Genomic DNA, 24,440 nt, shown 5'->3' with positions numbered 1-24,440 from the left:
CAAGCTTATGACTTTGAGATTGAATATGTAAAGGGTAAAAATAATGTTGTTGCAGACGCGTTATCTAGAAGGCCTGAAATCAGCGCGTTATCTGTTGTAACAGCTGATTGGAAATCTTTATTGCTGACCGAGTATTCAAAGGATTCTTTTGCATGTGATTTGCTAGATGGTAATATACAGGATGATAAATATAAAATTGTTAATGATGTTATTTATTACAAGGACAGGATCTATTTAACTTCAGGTTCGAAGTTGAAAGAAAAAATTCTCCAATCTATGCATGATATTCCTCTAGCAGGGCATCCTGGATACTTCAAAACGTATCGTCAAGTAAGAGAGAGGTTCACGTGGAAAGGATTAAAAAACGATGTTCTACGTTATGTTAAGGAATGCACCACTTGCTAGCAATAAAGCAGAGCAAACCTATCCGACAGGTTTATTACAGCCACTACCTATACTAGATCAGAAATGGGAAAGTATATCAATGGATTTCATCACAGGTATACCGAAATCCCATGGTAAAAATTGTATTTTTGTCGTGGTTGATTAAATAACTAAATTTGCGCATTTCTTTTTTGTCACTACAGAGTTTACAGCAGTTCAGATTGCAGAGTTATTCTTCAGAGAGGTTTTCCGTTTACATGGTCTACCAAAGACTATAATTAGCGATAGAGATAGCAGATTTTTGAGCATATTTTGGGGAGAGCTTTTCAGATTAACAGGTACAGAGTTGAATTATAGCACCAGCTATCATCCGCAAACCGATGGACAGACGAAGATAGTGAACAAATGGATTGAAGGTTATCTTCGTAACTATGTAGCCGGTCATCAGAAGGCTTGGGTTCATTGGTTATATTTGGGAGAATTTTGTTACAATACTACTTTTCATATGTCAATTGGTATGTCTCCTTTCAAAGCATTATATGGCTATGATGTACTCTCCTTTCTTGACCTTGCTTTTGAACAGAGCAATGTACCTAAAACTCGTGATTGGCTTCAAGAAAGCCAAGACATTTTGTCAGCTCTTAAGGAGAATTTGCAATGTGCTCAGAATCAACAGAAAATCTATGCAGATAAAAAGAGAGTTGAACGCCATTTCGAAGTGGGAGATTTGGTATATCTTAGGTTGCAACCTTATCGACAATCTTCTCTCAAATGCAATGGGTTTGAAAAATTAAAACCGCGGTTTTATGGTCCCTATCAGGTAGCCTGGAAGGTTGGTACAGTTGCCTATGAACTTGATTTACCAGTGGATAGCAAGATACACAATGTGTTTCATGTATCTTGTCTCAAGAAAGCTTTGGGGCGACAGGTGTCAGTGTCCGAAGATTTACCCCCTTTGAATGATGAAGGGAAGCTTGAAATGATACCAGAGGTAATTTTGGAAACATGGGACATGCAATTGCGGAACATAACTATCAGGGAATATCTCATCAAATGGAAAAATTTGCCTCAGGACGATGCTACCTGGGAAAATGAAACAGTTTTGGAGTTGCTTGAGGGCAAGCAACACGAGGCAGGGGAGACTGTCATGTCCCCTTGTACGTGATTAACGAAGATATAAAAAATATTAATTACTTTATATGAATTTCCCATTCGTTTATATAAATGATTAATATTTACAAAGGCATATTCTTTTAATTACATATTTGGTAGCCGTAACGATTACGGGACTTATAACCACTTCGGTGGTAATAAAAGAAATGGGCATCTGCGATGGAGGGGAGGAGAAAAGATTATGAAACCAATCACATTGCGTGAGATAAGCGTTTGATTATCCGTGTGATATCAAACTTAGGGAACAATTCCTTTCGCTAGCCGGCATTTGGCCTATTGGGATTAAGAGGTATCGAACTCAAGGAAGAACCTCATGATAAGTTTTGTTTGCAAGTTGGAAAGCCATTAGCATCTTGGCGAGAAAACCACATTTCTGTACATTGCCGCGAATTCCAGAAAACCGACTGCAAGTGCTTTGTGTGAGCCGCAAACTTCATTCATGGTTACCGTGCATAGCACCAAGTTCGTACATCTCCATCACCTAAGTCAGGGGAAGGGGCATCGACACACACCAATCTATTGATCCTGTGGCATTTCAGGAGACCCGATATCGGGTATGAATGTAAATCACGCGTGTTGATACAAAGGACCTAGACTCATCCGGAAACCCGAGAGCAAATATCGTAGAAGGTTGCCATCATCACGCCTTACGGGGAAGCCACGAAGTTCAGTCCAACGTCTGACAGCTATATGAAGGGGGAATCATCGCCACGGCAAACAACAGGTGTATCGTTACATCTTGAATACTATAAATGTTAATTCCATTCATACTGTGAATACTAATAAACATGAAATATAACTGGGAATTGCACGGGTTATATGCAACACTATGGGCATTTCAATGAATGTAACTGGGAATGGCACGGGTTATATGCTACAGTATGGGCATTTCAATGATCAAAAGGTTTAGTAAATGTTACATCTCTATATAAACTGGTTATACATATTTATTTGCACTAAGTTCCTAGTGAGAAATTGTACAGTATATTTATTTGCAAACAATTTCTAGAGAGGAATTTTACAACGTGGATGTGCATCAACTACTAGGCACTGAGAAAGAAAACTATCAGAATTGATACTCCATTCCTAGGATTGATGAGCTTCATTTAGTAGTCTATTTCTCAAAAATAGATCTCAGATCAGGCTACCACTAGAGCAAAGTTTGAGAGGAGGATATTCACAAAGATGACTTTTTAGTGTCACTATGAGCTCAATGAGTTTTTGTTCATGCCATTTGGTTTGACAAATGTTCCAACAACCTTCTAGTCATGCATGAATAGATTTTCTGCAAGCAATTGAGAAAGTGTGTCCTTGTCTTCTTTGATGACAATATGATCTACAACAAGACATGGGAGGTGCACCTACAAAACATTGATGAAGTGTTGGCAATTTTCGAAGTGCAAATGTTGTTTTCCAAGTAGGGAAAAGTGTGAGTTTTCTATGATAGAAATCTTGTATCTTGGTCACATCATTAGTGCAAAGAGAGTGCAAGTGAACATGGAGAAGTTCAAAGCAATTTGGGATTGTCCATCCTTGAGAACCTTGACAAAATTGCAAAGATTCTTTAGCCTTTGCAGCTATTGTAGCAATTCTAGATTTCACCCTTTGTTTTAACATTGGAATGCAATGCATTAGGATAAAGAATTGGAGCTATGGCAAACAAGAACTTGGTTGCTTTTGAGAGTCAAAAACTATGGTAAAGAAATGCTTGCTATGAATGCACACATTGGTCAATTCAGGCAATACTTGGTGGATGGCCGATTTGTGGTAAGAACTGATCATAACAACTTGAGGTATTTCCTCAATCAAAAGGATCAAAATGAGCCGCAACAAAAGTGGGTGATCAAACTCCAAGCCTATGACTTTGATATTGAGTATGTTAAAGGGAAGTGGAATGTTGTTTCTGATGCCTTATCTAGAAGGTTGAATCTGTGTTCCATGTCTCATATCTCTGCAGATTAGAAGAATAAAATCATAGCAAAGTATGCCAAAAACATGTTTCCTATTGATGTGTTGGAAGTGAAGTTGGTGGACGGTAGGTACACAATTTTCAATGAATTCATTATGTACAAAAGAAGAGTCTACTTGGTAGGTACACAATTTTCAATGAATTCATTATCTACAAAAGAAGAGTCTAATTGGTGCTGGAATCAAGCATGAAGGGAGAGATTTTGTGGGCAGTTCATGCCTTCCATTTGTCTCCTACCCCATATGTTGTTTCTGATGCCTTATCTAGAAGGTTGAATCTGTGTTCCATGTCTCATATCTCTGCAGATTAGAAGAATGAAATCATAGCAAAGTATGCCAAAAACATATTTCCTATTGATGTGTTGGAAGTGAAGTTGTTGGACAGTAGGTACACAATTTTCAATGAACTCATTATCTACAAAAGAAGAGTCTACTTGGTGCTGGAATCAAGCATGAAGGGAGAGATTTTGTGGGCAGTTCATGCCTTCCATTTGTTCCCTACCTCATTTTTGTCTTTGTTAGACTTTTGGACTTGCCCTTATCGGAATTCCCATTTCTTGACCCCAAATCCCCTGACTTGTAGTATGTCTTTGTGGTATGGCCGACCTCCGATACCAATATTTTTGCCTGTGTTTCTATTCCCCTCCTAACATCCCAGCATGTCTTGTATTGTTTCCAGTAGTTTGTTTTTGGCACCACAACTTTCAAATGGAATCTTTGTCACCTATGATCACTGTTCAAATTTGAATTTTTGGGTATGCTTGGTGGCCAACTTGTTTTAGTTTGTAAGAGAATGTTTTCATTTTGGATCATGATGTACACTTAATCGAATTCCTTCTAGAATCTGTTTTGAGCATTTGTGTTTAAGCGTGGGAAACCTAGGATGAAACCGTAGTGATTTCTAAGGGCACTCTCATATGGAGTTTGTATTTGAGCTTCATTGGATAAACTCTTGCGACATAGAATTGATCCAATTTGCCATTGCTGTTGGTACAAATTGCTATTGTAGTTACTGGTATATCAGAATCATTATTTTAACAAGAAAGAGATCAGGATTTATGCCTGTCCATTATAAAAAGAAGTTTGAGAGTTATGTTTGTCATTTGCCATACGAAATGTTATGATATTATTGATGCACAAACATTAATTTTATGTGATTTGTCTAAGATTTGATTGAATGCTAAGACTCTATAGTGTTTTTATCCAAATAATAAGTGCTTGTGGAAGGTTAAGAATTGGATTTGAATTATTGTTTTGGCTTAAGACATTACATACCCAGAGTGCATTTGATTGTATAAGGATTCTATAGAATGCCAAGCTCTATTAGAAATACCCACTATGTCTATAGCCAAATCAGCCGAAGCTTTGCAGAGATGAGAAAATAGATCTGCATCTTCTGACTCTAATAATTTGGTTGTTAGTGTGATGTCAGTTCATATAACTGAAGCTAGCACCTTACCAGGGACTTTTTGTTAGGGGCAGTCAGGCCCTTAACATTCCATGGACTCTCATTGTCATTTGTAGAGGGACATGTCCCTTCACCTCGAGAACATTTCTTCTATTCTTTGTGTACCTGCACCAATAACTTCCTGTACTTCTTGCAGTTTTTGATCTGTCATTCTTCCTATTCACTTTTTGTTTGCCAAATTTAATGAAAACTGTGAGATGCCTGATTGTCATATATGATGTTGGGTTCCTCTTTCTGCTTCTGTTTCAACGTTTTTCAATATAATTCAGCTTGATCAGACTTAAATCATAAATGCTGGTTTTCACCTAGTTTTTTCTTTTGGATCCTCATTGTGTTCTCCCGCTCCATTTCCTGTCCCTAATTCTGTGGAGATTTCACTTGAGATATCAACTTCTGGTCCCACCTCTCCAATACGAGTAAGAGAGTCTGCATTAAACTATATATTGTTACTTGAGGAATAGGTGCAAGGCTAGGGATTCCTTCCTCTGTGGTGGATACCAATGCTTTCTGTTCCTGAAATTTGTTCCACTTTTTTCATTTCATGGGGTATTCTCTGATGAAAGGGAACCATATTTGATTTCTGTCTTTGAAACATTTCTTTTCTATCATTCTGAAGCCACCTTGTTTGATCCTTTTGATTGTGAATGGATGTTAGTGTATATTCTTCTCCTGACAGGTTTTAGCCAAATGTCCAATCTTATGGCATGCACAACATTTGAACGTAAGTTCTTGTGAAAGAGAACCAAAAGTTGATGAAATACAGACCAGTTTTTTTAAAAAAAATAAAAAATTGAAAGTCAATTACCAATAGCATTAACAAAATACAATAGTCTGGTTACATATTTGGTGACCAAGCTGATCACCCCATTAGAGCACCAACTAGGCTAGATCAAAATGTAACTACATATCGATTGTTAAGTTAAGACTAGTCTAAATACATATATTGAAACTGTTCCATTATCAAAGTTTCTATATAAAGCATAGAGCCGATTACCATATGGCAAAAAAGGCTGAAGATGACATAATATCATCAATCACCGTCGCTGTCTTCCTTCTACTTTCTTTCTTTTTCATCACCTGTTCTTCCACTTTTTCCTTACCTTTCTTGTAGTCTTTATTTTTAGGCTGAACTCGGCTAATCTGAAATGATTCAAATGTGCCAAGAGGAGGGGAGATCCTCTCCCAACTGGAAGTATCAAAATTCTGATGGGAAACTTCCATGTCTCTGACTGCTGCATCCCTCCTGAACTGGTATTGGTGTTCTTTTCTATAGGCATTCTAGAAGTCTATGTGCTCCTCTTGGAACTTCTTGTCTACCTTTCTAGGGTCCTGTTGTGACCATTTCACACATCGCCCCATTAGAATGGGGACCCCCTCTTTTTTGCTTTTGTTTTGCTTGTTCTTCTCTCTGCTTTTAGGGTTTTGAGTGAGTGAGTGGTTTGTCTGGGCTAGGGCTAAACCCTAAGGGTCCCTTTTGACGTTATTCAAGCTAAGTTCAGTCAAATTTTGAAAATTGTTAAAGCGTCCTCCCGAGAATTGAGATTGTTGAAATAAGGTAAGCCTGTCAGGGGAGTCAAATAGGTCTCAGGTTAAGTCTAGATTGAAGGTCTTTACGGTAAGGTCCAGTTGTTTCCTGGTCTAAGTCAGTTAAACATAGTCAGTGAAGAAAGTGAGTCTAGTGGGCTAAGTTGAATAAGCGAGGAAATAGATCAAGAGCCTGATCATGCCAATTTCGCTCCTGACCTTCTCTAAGGGCTCAGGGCGAAAAATCCTTGTACACTGGATTTCCTTCACAATTTTGGCTAAGTGTTGAGATGTTTTAAGAGGATTTTGGTGTGTTCTTGCCTGGGGAAGTTTTGATGAAATTTTTTGAAAGCAAAATGATGCCTGAAATGGTGAAATCGCTCCTGACCCTTGCTGAAGGTCCAGGGCGAAAATGTTATTTAAGGCATTTTTGTCACTGACTTTTCTAATTTGTTTTGTGCAGGGTCTCCAGGAGGGATGATCGGACGTGACTTGATGCTTTTGAAGATTTGAAGGCATGAAAAATGATGAATTTTGAAGGCTAAGGGAAAATTCGCTCCTGACCCTCTCTGAAGGTCCAGGGCGAAATTTTGATTTCCCTCATCTTGTAGTGAAAAAGGACCAAGTGTTGGACATGAGTGGAAAATCAATGACTTTCTCCATCCACCTGAAGGAGTTTTAACTTGAGATGATGAAAGATCTTGTTGGAATCATCAAAATTCGCTCCTGACCCTCTCTGAAGGTCCAGGGCGAAAAAACTTATTAGAGTCATTCTTGACCTTGTTTTGTCAAATTGAGATATCAAAGGCAGGGTGGAGGATGAAATGAGCGTGATAAAGTGTCCAGACTTGATTGAAGATGACGAATTGAAGGAGTTCTGCCCAAGGGGAGTAAAGTCGCTCCTGACCCTCTCCGAAGGACCAAAACGAAATTCTTTATATGCACATTTTTAGACCTTTCTTGGACAAGAACTTTTATTCATAGCGTGAAACAAGATGAAATCTTCCCTAGCAAAGACATTTCATGGTGAAAAGTGAAGCATTTTGGTCTAGAGGGCAAAATTCGCTCTTGACCCTCTCTGAAGGTCCAGAGCGAAATTTTCAAAAGGCACATTTCTTGCTAGGTCAAAGTGATTTTGATGATTGGAATAGATAAAGGCAAGTGTGTTTTACCCATTGAATATAATTTGGACGATCAACGAGGAGGCAATCAAGTAAGGGGAGTAAAGTCGCTCTTGACCCTCTCTGAAGGTCCAGGCCGAATTTCTAAGTTTCTCTCCTTTCTTTGAAGACTTAAGACAAAATCTTGCTTGAATGAGTGAGGAAGGGTATGTTTTGCCCGTTGAAGATAATTTGGAGGGCTAACAAAAGATGGATAAGCTTGAATTTGCAAAATCGCTCCTGACCCTCTCTGAAGGTCCAGGGCGAAAAACCTAATATTCAACTTTCTTGAGCAAAGCTAAGCCTAGGCACAAGGTAGAAACAGTGTTTGAAATGCCTTGAGGTCGAATTGAGATGCTAAGATTGCAAATTTTGATGACAATAGGGAAAATCGCTCCTGACCCTCTCCAAGGGTCCAGGACGAAATTTCCAAGAATGCCCATTTTCCTTGCATTTCGAGATGATATTTTTGTTCTCAAGACTCAGTAGGGAGTGAAGTATGATGTTCTACGCCTTAAGAGTAATTTGAAGTTGTAATGATCAAGAATTTGTGCAAAAAGACTCAAAATCGCCCCTAACCCTTACTGAAGGTCCAGGGCGAAATTTGCAAAACCAACAACTTCCCTTCAAGATCCCGCTAAGGCAAGGTTGTGCTAAGGTGGAAAGGTCCTCCAAAACGTGATGAACAAGGATTTACCTCCAAAACTTGATGATCCTAGCCTAAATTACAAAAGTCGCTCCTGACCTTCACTGGAGGCCCAGAGCGAAAATCTTTGAAGCCCCTATTTTGCATTGCAAAAGCAAACCAAGCATGCATAGAACGAGTGAAGGAGATCATTGCTTACCCCACAAGGAGAATTGACAATTAAAAGATGAAGGTTTAAGAGCAAAAGTGAAAAATCGCTCCTGACCCTCTCTGAGGGTCCAGGGCGAAAAGGTCCTAATAGCACTTTCCACCTAGAGATCAAATGAAATCAAACTCAAAACCACAGTTAAAAATGCCATTTAAACGCCTAGATGAAGTTTTGGACGAAAAAGGGAGGTATGCAAGGACTAGATTGAAAAATCGCTCCTGACCTTCACTGAAGGTCCAGGGCGAAGTTGGTGATATCTTTCATTTTTACATTATTGAGCGTTGATATTCCTTAAAATGATTGCCAAAATTACTAATTTTGAGGCATTTGGAAAATTAAACTTAAATTCGCATTAAATTAAAAGCATTTTGGCATTTAATAAATTAATGTTAAGCCTTAAAAAATCGAACTTCTATCTTGGAGGCATTTAAAATTAATTTTTATTAAATTAAAATTAAATATGGAGCGCTTAAGGTCTTATTTCTATTTATTTTACCAAGTCGGCCCCTCCTTTTTGGAATTTTATTTATTTTTTTAACCTCTTTTTGCCAAGTCGGCCTAGAGGGAGCAAAGGGGTGAGCGCTCTATATATTGGACTTCATCATTCAAATCATTCAATCATTGCTTCAGGTGCGAATTTGGAAGACTAATTGAAGGTGCGAAATCTGGTTTGTTTGGAGCGATTTTCTTTCAAGTGTTGAAGGCTAGAAGGGAGTGGAGTTGAATCTTTTGAAGGCTAAAGGAGGCGCATTTTATTCAAGGGAGAACTTTGATCTACATTTTGCCTAATGTAATTCACCTATTTTTCCATCATTTCTTAGAGTTTAATACTCAAGAGGAGGTATGGCGAAATCATTTTGACACCATTGTTGAAGATTTGAATTTTGAACTTTTGTTTTGAAAATTCTAAATTCGGCATAGTTAATTAGGAAATGATAACTCAAAGATTTATCATGAAGTTTCCTAATTAAAATCTTAAATCTTCCTTTCTACTCTATATTTCTACACTTCAAGATATATTACTAATTGTGAAATGTTATGTAGGTGTCAAGATGGCGACTCCAAAGGCAGGAGCATCTACTAGTCGCCCGGCTCTCATGAGGGAAGATCAGAAGAACGAAGAATTGGAGACCAGGATCGTGTCCAAATGGAGCAATATCGGAGATACCAACTTGGGAAACTTCAGTATGAAGAAGTTTTGAGAGGTCCCCTACATTGGCAAACCATCACCTGTCGCGAAGAGAATAATTGAAAGTGGCATCATCAAGGTGGCCGGTTTCCCTCCAGCAGTCCAGTGTCATGAGCTGATGATCGAGTGTGCCTGCCATTATGACTCACAATCAAGGTCGATCATATCCAAGGAAGGAAACACTTTGGCTTACCTCTCAGAGGAGGCTATAAGTGAGGCTCTCCATCTTCCAGAGCATAAAGATGTGATTTACAAAAGCCTAGAAGGAGCCAGGTCAATGTATGAAGATGATCCCAACACTTGCTTGAATCTCATCAATAAGAATTGGTTGCTCAAAAGTCGTCCTCGCCTGAGCAAGATTCCCAACACACCACATAGGATCGACTTCCAGGAGGAGTACAGAGATTTAATAACTTTGCTCAATCGAGTTACAGGGGCTCCTCAAGCCTTCTACTTCGAAAAGTGGATGTTCTTCTTCATCCAAGTGATAGTCCAAGGAAAAGGAACAATTCATTGGGCTAGAATTATTAGCCATTGTCTGGATGTGCAGTTGAGAAGACTAAGACCTACTAAATCATTCCAAATGAGCTCATATGTCATATATGCCCTGATCAGGAGTTTCGAATATGTAGGGCTACCTCACAGAGGAGTGATCGGAAGAGGACCTAGAGAAGTGAGAGTTTGTGACTCTTATGTTCATTTGCATCATCCTCCTAGAGGTGACTACAAGTTAGTCAATGACACCTTCACGATGAACATCACTAGGATATTGCAGGGTGGGATTCATAATCGACTATCTCTGGATGCACAAGAGCTTGTGAAGAGGTATGGTGCATGGTTCATCCAGTTTCAAAAGTTTACATATATCAGAATTCATGGGTGTCCTTCACCTCCCTACATGTTGCCGAGGTATCCGACAGACAGGATAGTACTACTTGAGGTGACCAGACAGTTGGCAGCTTATGCAAAGGCATTCAGACACAAGCATGGAAATGGAGTTCCCGTGCCCATCATATTGGGGAATTCAGTTGAGGTATGTCCTAATACTCAAGCCTCAGAGGATGCAGAGAAGGAATTGGCTTTATATTCATTCACGTTCTTTGCCTCGAGGGAGAATTTCGATCCTAATGGTTATATGGAGGAGACAGTTGGCAAGAAGTACAAACACGAGTTTCAGGTAGAGGACTTTTGGATGAATCTGTCAAGTGATTTAGAGGTGAAAAGAAAGATGCGTTCCAGATTACCTTTAGATTTCATCACGAAATGCAAAGTTTACAGAGTAGCCGATCAAGCTCAGGACAGTGGTAGACATCTCCAGTCATCCTATGACAAGGAAGATAAGAGAGTGAAGATAGATTGGAGCGAGCCTGAGATTTCGGACTTGAGAGCTTTGATGGCTCCAGTTTTGTCATGTACTCGCAGATGGGTGGATGTACAACATCAGAAGTTAAGAGAACAGAACATACCAATGACTTTTACTTTGGAGGAAAGACCAGAAGAAGGAGGAGTGAGCGCAAGTGAAGGCAATTCTCATCCTAGAGGCGCAAAGAGGAAAGAAAGACCTGAGAAAAGAGAACCTTTCAAGAAGAAGCAAGAGGCCAATCGACATCGCCCATCAGGCACATCTTCTCGACATGGAAAGAAGGTGGGTCAAGCTGAAGCTCAAGAGAAGATGGTACCTGAGATTGATGAATCTATGGAATCCATGGTACAAAATGATAAACTAGAGAAGGGACAAACACCTGAGCATTCATCAAGTCAACCGCTACAAATTGATGAGCTACAGGGGGATCAGGAAAATGATGATGAGGCGACATCTCCTCTCCGATAAGATGAACCATTGCCTAAGGAAATACAAGTTAGAGAGACAAGATCCGCTATTCCGGATTGGTTAAAAGAGAGATTGACAAAGGTGATTGTGATTGAGGATGAAGAGGATGTGATTGACTGAGAGAGTATTATAGGAAATTCTCAAGAGTTAACAGAGAAGAAGAAGGCCACCAAGATGTCCAAGGTGATCACAGATGAGACAGGATCCGGGAAATTGCAGATAGCTACACCAGTAGTGGACAAGTATGAAGGTGAAATCCTTGCAGATGAGTATGATGTAGAAACATTTGAGCTTGGTCCCCTCACTACTGAACAGGCACTGGATGAGGCAACCGATTCATTTGAAGCACTTAAAGACAAGCTTAAAGAGAAAATGGAAAAGAATAGAAAGCTTGAGAGAGAAGTCGGTGCTTGGAGAGGCTACTTTAGTCATCTCAATCAACCCTTGGGACGTCAGGATCCGGCAGTATCTCCTGTGCAAGCACTTCCCCTCGAATCAGTTGGCGAGGCAGAAAGAGTCAAGAGCTTGGTTCAGCTTATGAGCTCTTGGATTGACAAATCCCACACAGTAGCTGTTGAATTTTCAACAAGAATGATGAAGACAATCCACCGAGCTATCCAGGTCCTTGAGATCGTCCACAACCTAATGATAACTATAGCCGTTTTCGCTCACACTAGAGATGTTATCATTCCTGTTCTGCAAGTAATCAGGCAAACACCAAGGAAGATCCTAGCACAAGAAAAGATAATGGATGGAGGAGCTCATAATTTACTTCAGTGGTCAACTCTACTCCAGATGAAAGAGGTTCTTTTCGAGGACATTAGCACCAAATGCAATCAAGTTGAAGGTGTCATCCATCCAATTCAGGATAAGGTGTTTGAAGTGTTATGCACCATTCTCGGCCGGAGGATCGAAGTTGAGACGGATGTGGACCTCCAAGAGTTGGAAGAGAGAGTCAAGGTCATCTTTTGCAAAGATGAGAATGTCATCACAGATGAGCAACGAGATCTAATGTTCACTACTATGCTCCTGATTGAGAAGATCAAAGAACTCGAACCTGGATGGGAAACTATTCTTCTCAATGCCTTTGATCAGGTTATCCACTTGGAGGAGCGAATGAGGAATCTTCCCGAGATTCCTATTACTGAGATTGAAGGAATTGTGTCCAGATTCGTTGCATATGCTAGGAAAGAGCATTGTAAAGGGAACAAGGTTCTAGAAGAACGGTTGTTATAGAATGATGTGGCATCTTAATTATCATTGGTCTATGTTTCCTCGATTTTTGTGCCAATTAAATATTTGGCTATGCATTTAATAATGTTCATCTAAAAGGGGAACTTTTTGTAACAAACCCTAATTAGGGTTTAGGTGTCAGAATCTCAGTCATTGATCTTCTTTTGATCTGGGCCGTTCATTGTAATTGAGGATGCTATATATACCCTCACTCATTTTCATTTTGTCATTAGAAATTAGACATTAAGGAGATAGATAATAGTTAGAGCTTTGGAGAGAAGAAAGTTATTTTGTAGCAAGATTGAGTAGTGAAGAAAGAATTTCGAACAATTGTTGTCTATTTTGGCTTTAAGATCAATAAAATATTGAAGTTATGGTGTTTTATTGCAATTCTTGTGGCTATCTTCATGGTTGTTTACTTTCTTGAATCATTCTCAGTCGAAGTAGTATTTAAGTTTGAAGGACTAAGTGTTGTGCTTGATCTTTGGTGAGATTCACGTTCCAAACCACTAGCTTCTTACTGATTGTAAGGACGCCTTGCATGGTCAACTGGAGATATTTAGATTGCTTGAACCTTCAGTCATTATTGAACTATTGATATGTATCTTTATGGTAGTATCTATAATTCTTGATGATTTGAAAATCACTAATCACCTTAGAAGATCGCATCAATTTCAGTAGAGTTGTAATTCCTTGGCAATACTGAAATTGGTAGAATCTTACCAAGTCTAGCCTACATTGAGTCATTCTTAGAATTAGATTAGAATTCATCTCTTGAAAACCCTACCTTTTGATCTTTTTTGAGAATTTGTTAGTGTTAGGAAATTCCTGTTCCTGCAGTTAAGTAAAGAGTAACACGGACCAACTTTTAAAGTGCGTAAGACCCCTTGAAGAAACAACATTCACAACGACCACTGGTGCTTATCCACACGTAGAGACCCTACAGCAAAGAACCTTGAAGTCACCCTGGTTGATCCTTTTCGCGATATCTTCAGCATTCAGAGGCTTTACTCGAGAGGATAAGGTACCCTTGGGTATTTTATTCTGTGTTTGATAGTGTACACAATACACGTCAACAGGTCCTGTGGCCAATAGTCAGCATCTTTGATGTCCTCCTTGAACAATGGTGAAGAACCATCTTCCGGGACCTTCATAAACCTGTCTGCTGGCAACTTCAGGGTTAGAGTAACCTGTTCCATGATCAAAAGGGCTGTGAGACTATAGTTAGACTCAGTAAGGATTCTCTCTGGACCTTGTTAAACCCACTCATTCCTTTTTTCCACAAGAACCATAAGATCTCAGTAGTCAAAATAAATCAAAATAAATTAGATTTTTAACTCAAGCCCTTAACATAATTAGCCAAGACCTCAAACCAGGACCTTTTCTCAGTGATATTCCAGCCATTAATATTACCCATAAACAATGATCAAAGAGTAACAGCATACTTACATTGAAAAAGATATGAAAACAAACCTCAAGACAGCCATAAAAGGTACAATTGACAGGGTTTATGTTCATGACTAACTTTTGGATAAGGAATTGCCACCTAAAGCAACACTTCTTGGGATCAACTCTATTTGACCAGCAACCAGCAAAGATTTTTAACCACTCTTTATATTGCAGATTCAATTTCCATTTTTTATTCACATGATCAAGTATTATATTAGATTGTGAAAGGATTGTGTATAGACACTTTGCTCTGAGATTAAGGAAAGGGGATCCATCTACCCATTTATACTTATTGAAACAGTCGGGGCTATTTATTATTCTGATTGGATGTCTCAATTTATCTAACACTTTCTTCACAACTGAATAAGTTCTCTTACTGCTCTCAGGTAGATTCAACTCATTTTGAAGGGTGTTCCATTACTTAAAACTGTTATTACAGATAACATCTTTCAGGCAAGAAACACTATGCATATTCCACTTTCTAGCAGAGCAACTTGCAACAAGGACAAGGGTTTGCCCTTATGCTCCACATTCCACCAAAGAGATCTGAAACCATGGATTTCACCTTTAAGAAAATGTATAGTCTCCATATCCTGTACTTTATCCTTGCACAACTCCTAGGCCCTCCAAATAGTACAAAATACACTAGAACTTGAAGGGATAGCATTAAATCTGTTAAACAGTAAGTCAAACATATGAATGTTCTTCCACCTTCTTGATTTCTTAGGGCATGCTTCTTGTATGTTCTTCCTGATCAAGACCTTCCAGGGTTCATCACCCACCATAGCCTTGACTATCCATTTGGTAGCTAGAGCTATACCTTGAAGCTTTAAATCCTTAAGCCCTAAACCCCCTGATTCTTTACTCATGCAGCACCATTCCCAACTGACAGCATGCTTGTTCTTTTTACTTCTGCCATCAGACCATTAATATGCTTGATTATTTACTGAATTCTATTGACCTGATAGCTAGCAAAAAACCATATAGAGGCATAGTATATGGAATAGGAAGAGAGTATCTTTTGGCAGACTTGAATTCTACCAGCAAGAGATAGATAGTTTCTATTCCAACTGTTAAGCTTCTTTTCAATCTTTGTATACATCCAATTCCACATATTGGGCAGGGTGGGGGAAATAGATAAAGGTATACCCAAGTATTTTACTATCTTGTCTGGACCCCCTCCATTGCCATCCAAACACACTCAAACGGTTAGGAGCCTTGTTAGACCAGCTAAACAAGATAGAGTCAGCATCGAACATTTTTGATCCAGATGCACTACAGAAAAAATTCAGTCTGTTAACAAGGTTCACCATGTTATGTTTATCCATTATCGGGAATTGGGCTGTGTCATCTGCAAATTGTATGTTAAGTAGCAGGGATTCATCCAGTAGTTTAATTCCTTGAATGATGGGGTCTAATAGCTCAGATCTTAGTGTATAATATAGAGCCTCAGTTGCAATAACAAAAAATGCAAGGGTCAAGGGGCGCCCTTGTCTAATGGATCTACCCAATGGGAAAGCCTCAGAGATTTCTCCATTAACTTTTACATGGGCGTTTGCATCTTTGAACAATACTTGAACCATCTTGCAAAAGGATTCAAGGAAACTCATTGCCTCCAGGACTGTAAGGATGAATAACCATTCAACATGATCATAAACTTTTTCAAAATCCAATAGAAGCATACCAGCTTCCTGGTCTCTTGACTTAGCCCAGTTAAGTCCTTCCCAACTGGTCAATAGGTTCTCTAGAATGTACATGCCCTTGATAAAACTTGATTGTGTTGGACTGATAATATTTGGGAGGATGTCAGTAAGCCTCTTAGCTAGGAGTTTGGCAAAGACCTTATAGGAGACATTAAGTAATGTAATTGGTCTCTAGTTTCCAATATTACTTTTGTCCCCTTCTTTTGGAAGCAATTTAATTATCCCTTTATTAATCTCTTCACCTAGAGTGCCTTTCTCAATGGCTTCATTGTATACCTCATAGAGGTCATCACCAATCCATGATATATTGACTATATAGAACTCTGCTGATAATCCATCTGCCCTCGGAGACTTTCCATTTTTGAAAGAATATTTAGCATTAATGCTCTCTCCCCACTTATTTGACCAGATTAGGGCTAAGTTTTTTAGGTGTAATTCTCTTACATGGGGCTTGAGCTTGATGGCATTTTGTTGTGTTGTCTTCTGCAGTAAACAGGGTTTTGTAAAATTCTTAGAACATCCCCATAATATCATTGCTATCATGAAACCACTAGTTTTCAACTTGGATGGGACCAATAGCCTCTACATGCTGCTCTGCCTTTAGGATATTGAAGAAGTATTTAGTTCCTCTAGCCCCTTCCCTCAACCAATTCATCCTTGCCTTTATCTTGGCCCCTTATGCTCTCTTTGACTGAAATTTCCTCATTTTATGTTGAGTGGCTTTAAGTCTATATTTCAAGTCAGCATTTTTGGGGTCTAGTTGCAGTTTAGATTCAATATCTATCATTTCTTCCTGTAGCTTACACTCCTTTCTTCTATTGTCAATAGAATTTCTATTACCAATAGTTCTCAGAAGTGTGTTTAAATACTTTCTGATCCGGCCTTTCTGATTTAGAGCTTTAGTTGAACTCCCGAGGGTGTGAATACCATCAAAACAATCTTTCTGTTTAAGCAGCTCGGTGTTAAGCTTATATAGCCCTCTTCTCTTATTGCTCCTGTCAAGTCCACTGCCTTTAAAGACAATATTGGTCTTAATAGGATAAAGGTCTGACAATGCTTTTGGGTCTATCCGAACACTGTGTGCATTACAATTATTTTTAAAGCAGAAGACATCTTTTTGAGCATAAAATCTATCCAATCTACAGTACACTCTTTTCCCAGTGCTTTGGTTGTTACACTAAGTATACCATATGCTTTTACTTTCTCTTTTCTTACCATCTAGGGGATCAAATAGCTTGAGAAGATTTTTCAATCTATCCTAGAAGAATTTTTCATTCCCTTTCTAGCCCCAAGGGTTACCTCCCATCTTGTCTTCCTTATTTTCAGTCATATTAAAATCTCCACCTATTATCCATGGGCTGTTGGGTAAAAAAGAGACCCCAAAGAGTAAGTTATCTTTTTCAATTTGAATCCACAAGCATTTATTACATGGGAAGTATCCTGAATTTGGATATATTTGCTCCACTTATTGCTAACTAGCATAGCAATTCCCGCTTCCCCCCTATCATGCTTGTTGTGAAAAGCCATTGCATCTTTCCAAATGAATCTCAGATTGTTATCTAGGTGAAACCCCACCTCCTTAACTTATTGTAGGAGGAGAAAGTCCAACTCTTTTATCTGGTTACATAGGGCTCTGATAACATACTTCCTGTCTGGGGACTCCAGTCCTCTTATATTCCAACTAATGCAGCTATCCATGTTGGCACTAGACAGATGGGTTGGCTTTGCCACTCCTATATAATCTTTCAAAATATTCAGGGATGTCAATCCCTTTTCCCTTCTTACCTTCTTTCTTGGTACTATTTATTCTACTTACTGTTTTCCTCTTCCTTGTAACATTATCTGTTACAACCTTCATCCCTCCTCCTTTTTCCTCCATTTTTGAGTCAAGTGGATTAAAGTTATTCATATCTACCACCATATCATTGCATTCATTTTCTGAAATACCTCCTTCAGTGTCTATTGAACATGTAGTATCTGCTAGGTCTGAAGGCATTATATTGCTACATATGCTATTATTATCCATAATGGCAAGGGTTGTAACCTGTTCAAACTCCTTTTGAGGCAGATCCTTTAATTCAATCCCTTCATCTTCTATTGGGTTTGTATTACCAGCTGAGAGAGAGTTCACAATTCTTTGTCTTACTTTATTCAATTCTTTTAGTTTATCCAAGACAAGTTCTTGAGCATTTTTCTTATGGGATTCATTGGGTTGGGAGGTTTGCTCCTTATTATTGCCTTGTTTAGGTATTGCTTCTTGAGTTTTCTGATTCCTTTATCTCACTTTTATCAGCCATACGCTCATCATCCTTAAGGGATGAAGCCTTGGTCACCTTCTTGGTCCCAACAGTTATATCCACATTTTGAGGGGATTCTTTTTAAGTGCTGAAAGTTCTTTGTTAGGGTTTCCTCTCCAGACCAGTTTTGAGATTAGTTTTGAACTTTTGACAGATATATATAACTTTGATCCTGGTGTGGGCTGTCCATCTGTTACTCCAGGTTGCTGTTTACTTCCATTGATTTTCCCACACTTCTTCTGATGGTTGACATGGTATATGCTTCTTGCATTGTAGTGGAAGCTATCTCATCCAAATTGCCATAGGGTTACTTTCTTGCTTGGGGCATCTAAGTTGGTGCCTGTGGGGTCTGATGGTGAGAGTAGAGTTTTGAATTTTCCAGGGATCCTTGTCCAAGTTCCTATTCCTCTCTTCTGTTTATTGGAACTTAACAATGGAATGTCACTTTGGCAGATGCTGAATTTTGTTATTCTTCTACTGTTATCATTCCTGCAGATCCACATTCTGGGTTTTCTGTGGGTGGCCAAAGCTTATGTGGTTTTCTGATTGGGGGAGTTTCTGCAAATACATGATCTGTTTTTCATATTTTTGTTGTCAATCCTTGCAATTGTGTTACTCTCTGCCACAGAAATGGTGTTGATTGAGTGTTTTTTCTGGCTGTTGCAGCAAAATCTTTTTATTGAGGCCCTCACACATTTCCCAACAGTTACCTGTTTGTCCAGTTGCCAGAGGGTTAGCCCCTTCTTGCTCCTGTGCACTCCCTACCTATCTTGTGCAAAACAACCAACTTGCAGCTTCTCCCTCTGGGACCTTGCTGCAATCTGCAATCTATCCTCATTTATGCTTTCCCTTTTGCTGAAATATTGCTGTAAAAACAAAACCTAAAGATTATTGATCCGACGTATTTAGATTTATTCCTGTTAAATTATAAAGGAACTCTGGCATGTGGGTTTTTTTTTCTACATTCAAAATGTAAAATAATGTTTTTTCATATAGTCACCTAAGCAGATCATTTTCTATGATGGGTTTTTAACTCAGATTGATATCTAAAATCAGATACCAGAACTGAATTTTTCTAATGCTCTTGCAGTATGGTGAAGTTGATATTGATGGATCACTAGTCGCCTCACAGTTGTCAGGAAGTGAGGACATTGTTATGCTGAACAATGGTTGCTTATGCTGTACAGTAAGAGGTGATTTAGTGCGAATGATGTCAGAATTAGTGACAAAACAGAAGGGCAAATTTGATCACATAGTCATAGAAACAACAGGTATTGGAAAATTTGCTTGCTGAAATTATGTCTATTATGGCAATTGAGTTTGTTGATGCAACTTTCTATATTTTTCTGTAACATTTTGATTGCTTAAGAGAAGATGCTATCATCATTTTCAGTACTCTGCAAGAATAGCAAGTGGATTATTGAAGAGAATCTTCTGATGACCTTAACTGGTTCATTGTTTTAAATTTTAAAGAGTGAAAATATATGAATGCATAGTAGCAGATGCACACAAAATTCACCACTTGGTTGAGGTATACATATGTAAATGGAGAGCACAGTAGAGCGGGCAAAGAATTTTGTCAGCTGTAATAGTCAATCCTATGCATTAAAATGCTGCACTTGTTAAATTAATGATGTGGTCTTTATAACAAAGGGGCTACATAAGAAACATAAGAATGCCCATATTTGGGATTTGCTTTTGATAGTTATTTTGATCATGTCCCAAAATCCATTTTGAGTGATCTTAGAGTAAATCCATTGGGATATGTACTCTTGTACCTATATTATTAGCGGAATAGTGCAGAGTAAATCAAGAGTCAATTCAAACAACAGAAATTGGTTTCACAGCCAAAAATCACACGTGCTAAATGAAGTCACTTTCTTTAGCTCAGAGAGAAGACTAGTAAATTTGTGGAATTGGAATCATAGTTAATTATTTTCTCTCTCTTAGCTTCAAAGTATTAATCCCAAAGAACTAAGGAAGGCAGATTCACTCACTATATACATTGAATAACAAATTACTTTAATAAAGCATCATATCTGCAATTTTTCAGTCATTCTACTCCAGAGCATTTATAAACAGGTTATACACATTGAATGGTGTAAGTGGCTTTAAGATTTCCAGCTGCCATTATAGAATAGCAGTTAGATCACTTGCCAAGGGACAATGGCAATTATTGCTGTTGTGATTTAAAAAATGAACATGGTTGTACAATTTTGAAGACACCTGGTCTAATTGGTTTTGAAAACCTTGTGAATAAGGAACACGACTGTCATTATTGTGATTAGTGACCATGACTGTTGCCTCTGATAACAGCAAACCTTGCTGTCATTATTCATGATTCTTGAGCATAGTTGTTACTAGACAAAACTGTCAGATGATTATGCTATCCTTTGAGTTGTCATTGTTGTTGCATCACAAATGTTAGTGCTGTTGTTTACTTGCTGTCTTTTCTTCTTACCAATGAACATTGTTGTTGTAATTTCATTTATAAAATAGTTATATGATCAAGGTAATTGCTTGGGAATCTTCCTTGTTACAGATCAACTGTTAATAATGTTGTGCCTGTTGCAAATGTTGTCATCATTATTGTCTTTTGACATAACTCCTTTTGTCACTAGTAATCTTCTAATGATTACTGATCAGTGGCATTCTGTCATTATTACGACCTATACATTCTTTATCATTATGGAGTTCAAGAGAATACTTTTTAGTACTATGATCGATTAATATGGGCATTAATTCTGCTTTCAACATTATAGGAAATATTGCTGATCAAAGTGATTAATATGAAACATTGTTAAGACATGAATGTTGCCACTGCTATAAATTTAAGAGGTATTTGAAGAGGTAGGGAGATTGTTGTTGTCAACTGTAGTTACCATTTTATGTATAGATTTTTCTTTTCAACTTGATGATTAAGGAGAGCAGTAGAGTTAACAAGTCATGTTTACCTTAGTTGCATTTCATTGTATTAAAGGTTCAGTATCATTCTGGCAGAGTTGTTTATTAACATTGTTAAAGAGATTTATATTACAATTATCTGTAATCAGCGATCTCAAAGTTAATGAGAAGAATCCATATTTAAATTTATGATGTACACAATACTTTCAGTTTCACTATTTATGTAATTAGGATGGCTTTGAATGTTAAAAACATTAGATATTTCTCGCTTCTTTTTTAATTTTATTGCATTTCTTGGGTTCCCCATTTCTTTTTTTGATTTTTTTTTCATCTAATATCCTGAGAAATTGAAAACATCTTTATAGTTGTGGTGTTGTCATATCCCTGTGTGGACAGCGGGATCATGAGAGGCATAACTGTATGAGATTTATACACGTATATTTTCCAAATTTCCAATTAATAAAATTATGTTGACCGATTAAAGGTGTTTACGCCTTAACTAATATTATTAATGAAAGAATGCATCCTTTTCCAATCGTATCCGAAACGATGCCATGATTTCAAAAAGGGGTCGCGTGATTTCAAGAAGGTATAAACCACGCCACCAAGGGAAGCACGGGGAAGAGAGGAGCAAGAACGGGAAATCGAAAAGGAGAAGCGACAAACAGGTAACCCTGTTACTTGGCATTAATATTAATTCTGTTTCATTTTCACTGCATCCAAGTGGCCAGCGGGATAGTCTGTGGACGTATCAGGCTGAATCGATGTGGAGGTAGTGTCGCTGGTTCTTCCTAGCGATGAAGAACCAGAGCTTAGACGTGTAGAACACCCCCCTCCCCCATCGCCGACAGTCTGGTACACTCCCAGGCTAAACTGTCTGGGTGGTTCAGATCGTCCATGTTGTTTATCTTCCATTAAAAGTATTTTCATACGCAAGTTGCTTCAATCTCAATTTTTGTAATTTACCTAAGTCTTAACAGGAACAAACATAGTTCATGTAGTAGTACAGACAACATGCTAGTAATTAGATTAATTAATATTCAATACATAATTCGGATCAGTGAATAAACATTTTACAGTGAATCAATCGTATTTATAATGAGTAAAACTAAAGCAACCAAAGTTATAGTGAACTTATCATCCACGCCAGATATAAGACCTGCAATATCAGGTCCAGTTATTAATTATTAAAATGAACTCTAACCACAGACAGCGATGAATTAAATAAATATACATAAACCATCAATCCACAGACACATTAATGTGAGATAAGGAAAAGAACAATAGTTACTGGCAATCATGCTTCTGCAATTAAACAAGAACGTAATGAATCCACACTTCAATTAATAGAATGAGTAAAAGTTAAAACCAAGTAACATATATTCTGAAATTATTGTTCTTTGTTCCTTGTAGACATTTGTTATCTTCTTGCTGTTTTCTGTTTGTTAGCACATTCAGAATAAGGGGGTCCCAGCCAGGGGTATGCTGGGCCCATCCTCAGGTAACCCTGTGAGCCCTAAGAGACGGGATGGGTTTGGATGGGTAGCCTAGCCAACCTGGAGCGCCCCAACATCCTGAATGGGTCTATTTTTATGTAACTGGTTTACTATTATTGCTGATATATATGTATTGCAATGTCTATAATGTTGCAGGGAACCCTCGATCCAATTTATTGCCCTAACCAAACCTTTGGAGTGACGAATTTGATCCTAATCTCAAGAAAGCAAGGCAGGTACAGCAAAGGTACATTACAGGTGTCAAGAAATCCCTGAGAACGATATTTGATTCTATGATTGAGAACACTACTATCAAAATTTTGGGCTTCAGAGCTTATTTTTAGCTTTGAAAATTACCGAAACAGGGTTTAACTAGCTAAAGGAGGTTATAGTGACATGAAGTTTTTTCGAGATCTTCAAGTTGAAGAGAAAGGCTTAGTTGGCTTCTTGGATCAAGAGTTATGGCCTCCAAAAGTTAGGTTCCCACATTAGAAATTTAAGAGCATCTACGATGAATAAGAGTTATAAGAGGGAGTTACACACATTGACCAAGAACATTTGTTAGCTTATAACATGTTATTGTTGAAGTTATAGCTGTGATAGAGATTCAAGATGCGACGTCCCTTATTTATCTTGTGGCTTCAGTCATCTTTTTCTATCTTGAATCGTTTCATTGGCTTCCGTTTTTCCTTTCGATATTCTTCTTTTATGATTGCTTTGGTGGCTGTCGGTGAAGATGTCTATGTGGCTGTCGGTGAAGATATCTTTGGCTGTCGGTGAAGATATCTTTGGCTGTCGGTGACTTTTCCTCTTCCATCGTGGAGTCTCTTCACTTGCTATTCGATTCTTTATATTCATCGCTCTTCCATTTTCGTATGTCTTCTTCTTCGGTAGATTGATAGTCATATTGCTGGCTTCCAATTTTGTCTCGTAGCAAGTTGAGAATTATGTGTATGGAGTCTGTTAGATCAGTAATATTTTATGTTTTCTGTGTTCAGAGTTTTCAGACTTATGAAGGTTGATAGAATGTATATGTGATGTATCATTTGACTTCATTGTTATGATTGATTTGTAGTGAATCGAACTTATCTTATCTTATTGTGATTGATAGTAATCTGAAACTATCAACAATTGTATTCATTTTCAAAGATATAATAAAGTTCATTTTTGAGTGGGCTGGGTTTTTCACCCTCAAGTGGAGGGTTTTCCCAGGATAAGTTCTTGTGTTTGTGTTGTTCATAAGTTTAGTTTTTTGCTATCTATTCATTCTGGTTCAAATTGAACATGGTGTCAGAGCCAGGTTTAGAAGATTGATCCAGAACCAGAATCTTTAAGTTCTTTATTTCTTTCTTTTGTTTGCCTAAGTTATTCATAATGTTGAACGGATTGAAAGTAGAAGATAGACTAGATGGGTCATCAAATTTCTTCTTGGAAATTTAGAATTTTGATTACTCTAGAAGAGAATGATCTCCTTGACCATGTCTCGAAAGATGTAGAAGAACCTTCTGTTGATGCAGAGAAAGTTCAATGGAGAAAGAATAGGACCATGGCTAAGAAAATTCTGATTGATTCTGTTAAGGATCATCTGGTACCCATCATCTTTAAGTTGGATTCATCTAAGGAAATGTTTCAGACTCTTAAGGGCCTTTATGAATTCAACAACACCAGCAGAGCTTTAGCCTTGAGGCGTCAACTGCTGCATGTGAAAATGTTTAGAGGAGAATCTGTTACTTCTTATTTCATGAAGATTTCTGAGTAAAAAGATCAGCTTAGTGCAATTGGAGATACTTTTGCTGATAAAGACTTG

At 38.1% G+C, this 24,440-nt stretch overlaps 1 protein-coding gene across 2 annotated transcripts in view; it reads left to right on the top strand.

Moving 5' to 3' along the window:
• Positions 1 to 24,440, top strand: part of LOC131035081 (uncharacterized) — a 180,787-nt gene that overhangs the window by 22,501 nt on the left and 133,846 nt on the right. For both annotated transcript variants that reach the window (XM_057966721.2, XM_057966712.2), the window contains exon 3: positions 19,324 to 19,504. In XM_057966721.2, coding sequence (XP_057822704.2) covers positions 19,324 to 19,504 — 181 coding nt within the window. The remainder of the gene's footprint in view (positions 1 to 19,323; positions 19,505 to 24,440) is intronic.

The sequence above is a fragment of the Cryptomeria japonica genome, chromosome 5 (genome assembly GCF_030272615.1).
Source record: "Cryptomeria japonica chromosome 5, Sugi_1.0, whole genome shotgun sequence".
Lineage (NCBI taxonomy): Eukaryota > Viridiplantae > Streptophyta > Pinopsida > Cupressales > Cupressaceae > Cryptomeria > Cryptomeria japonica.
Note: the sequence above shows the minus strand (reverse complement) of the source record. Positions and strands in the feature narration are given on the sequence as shown.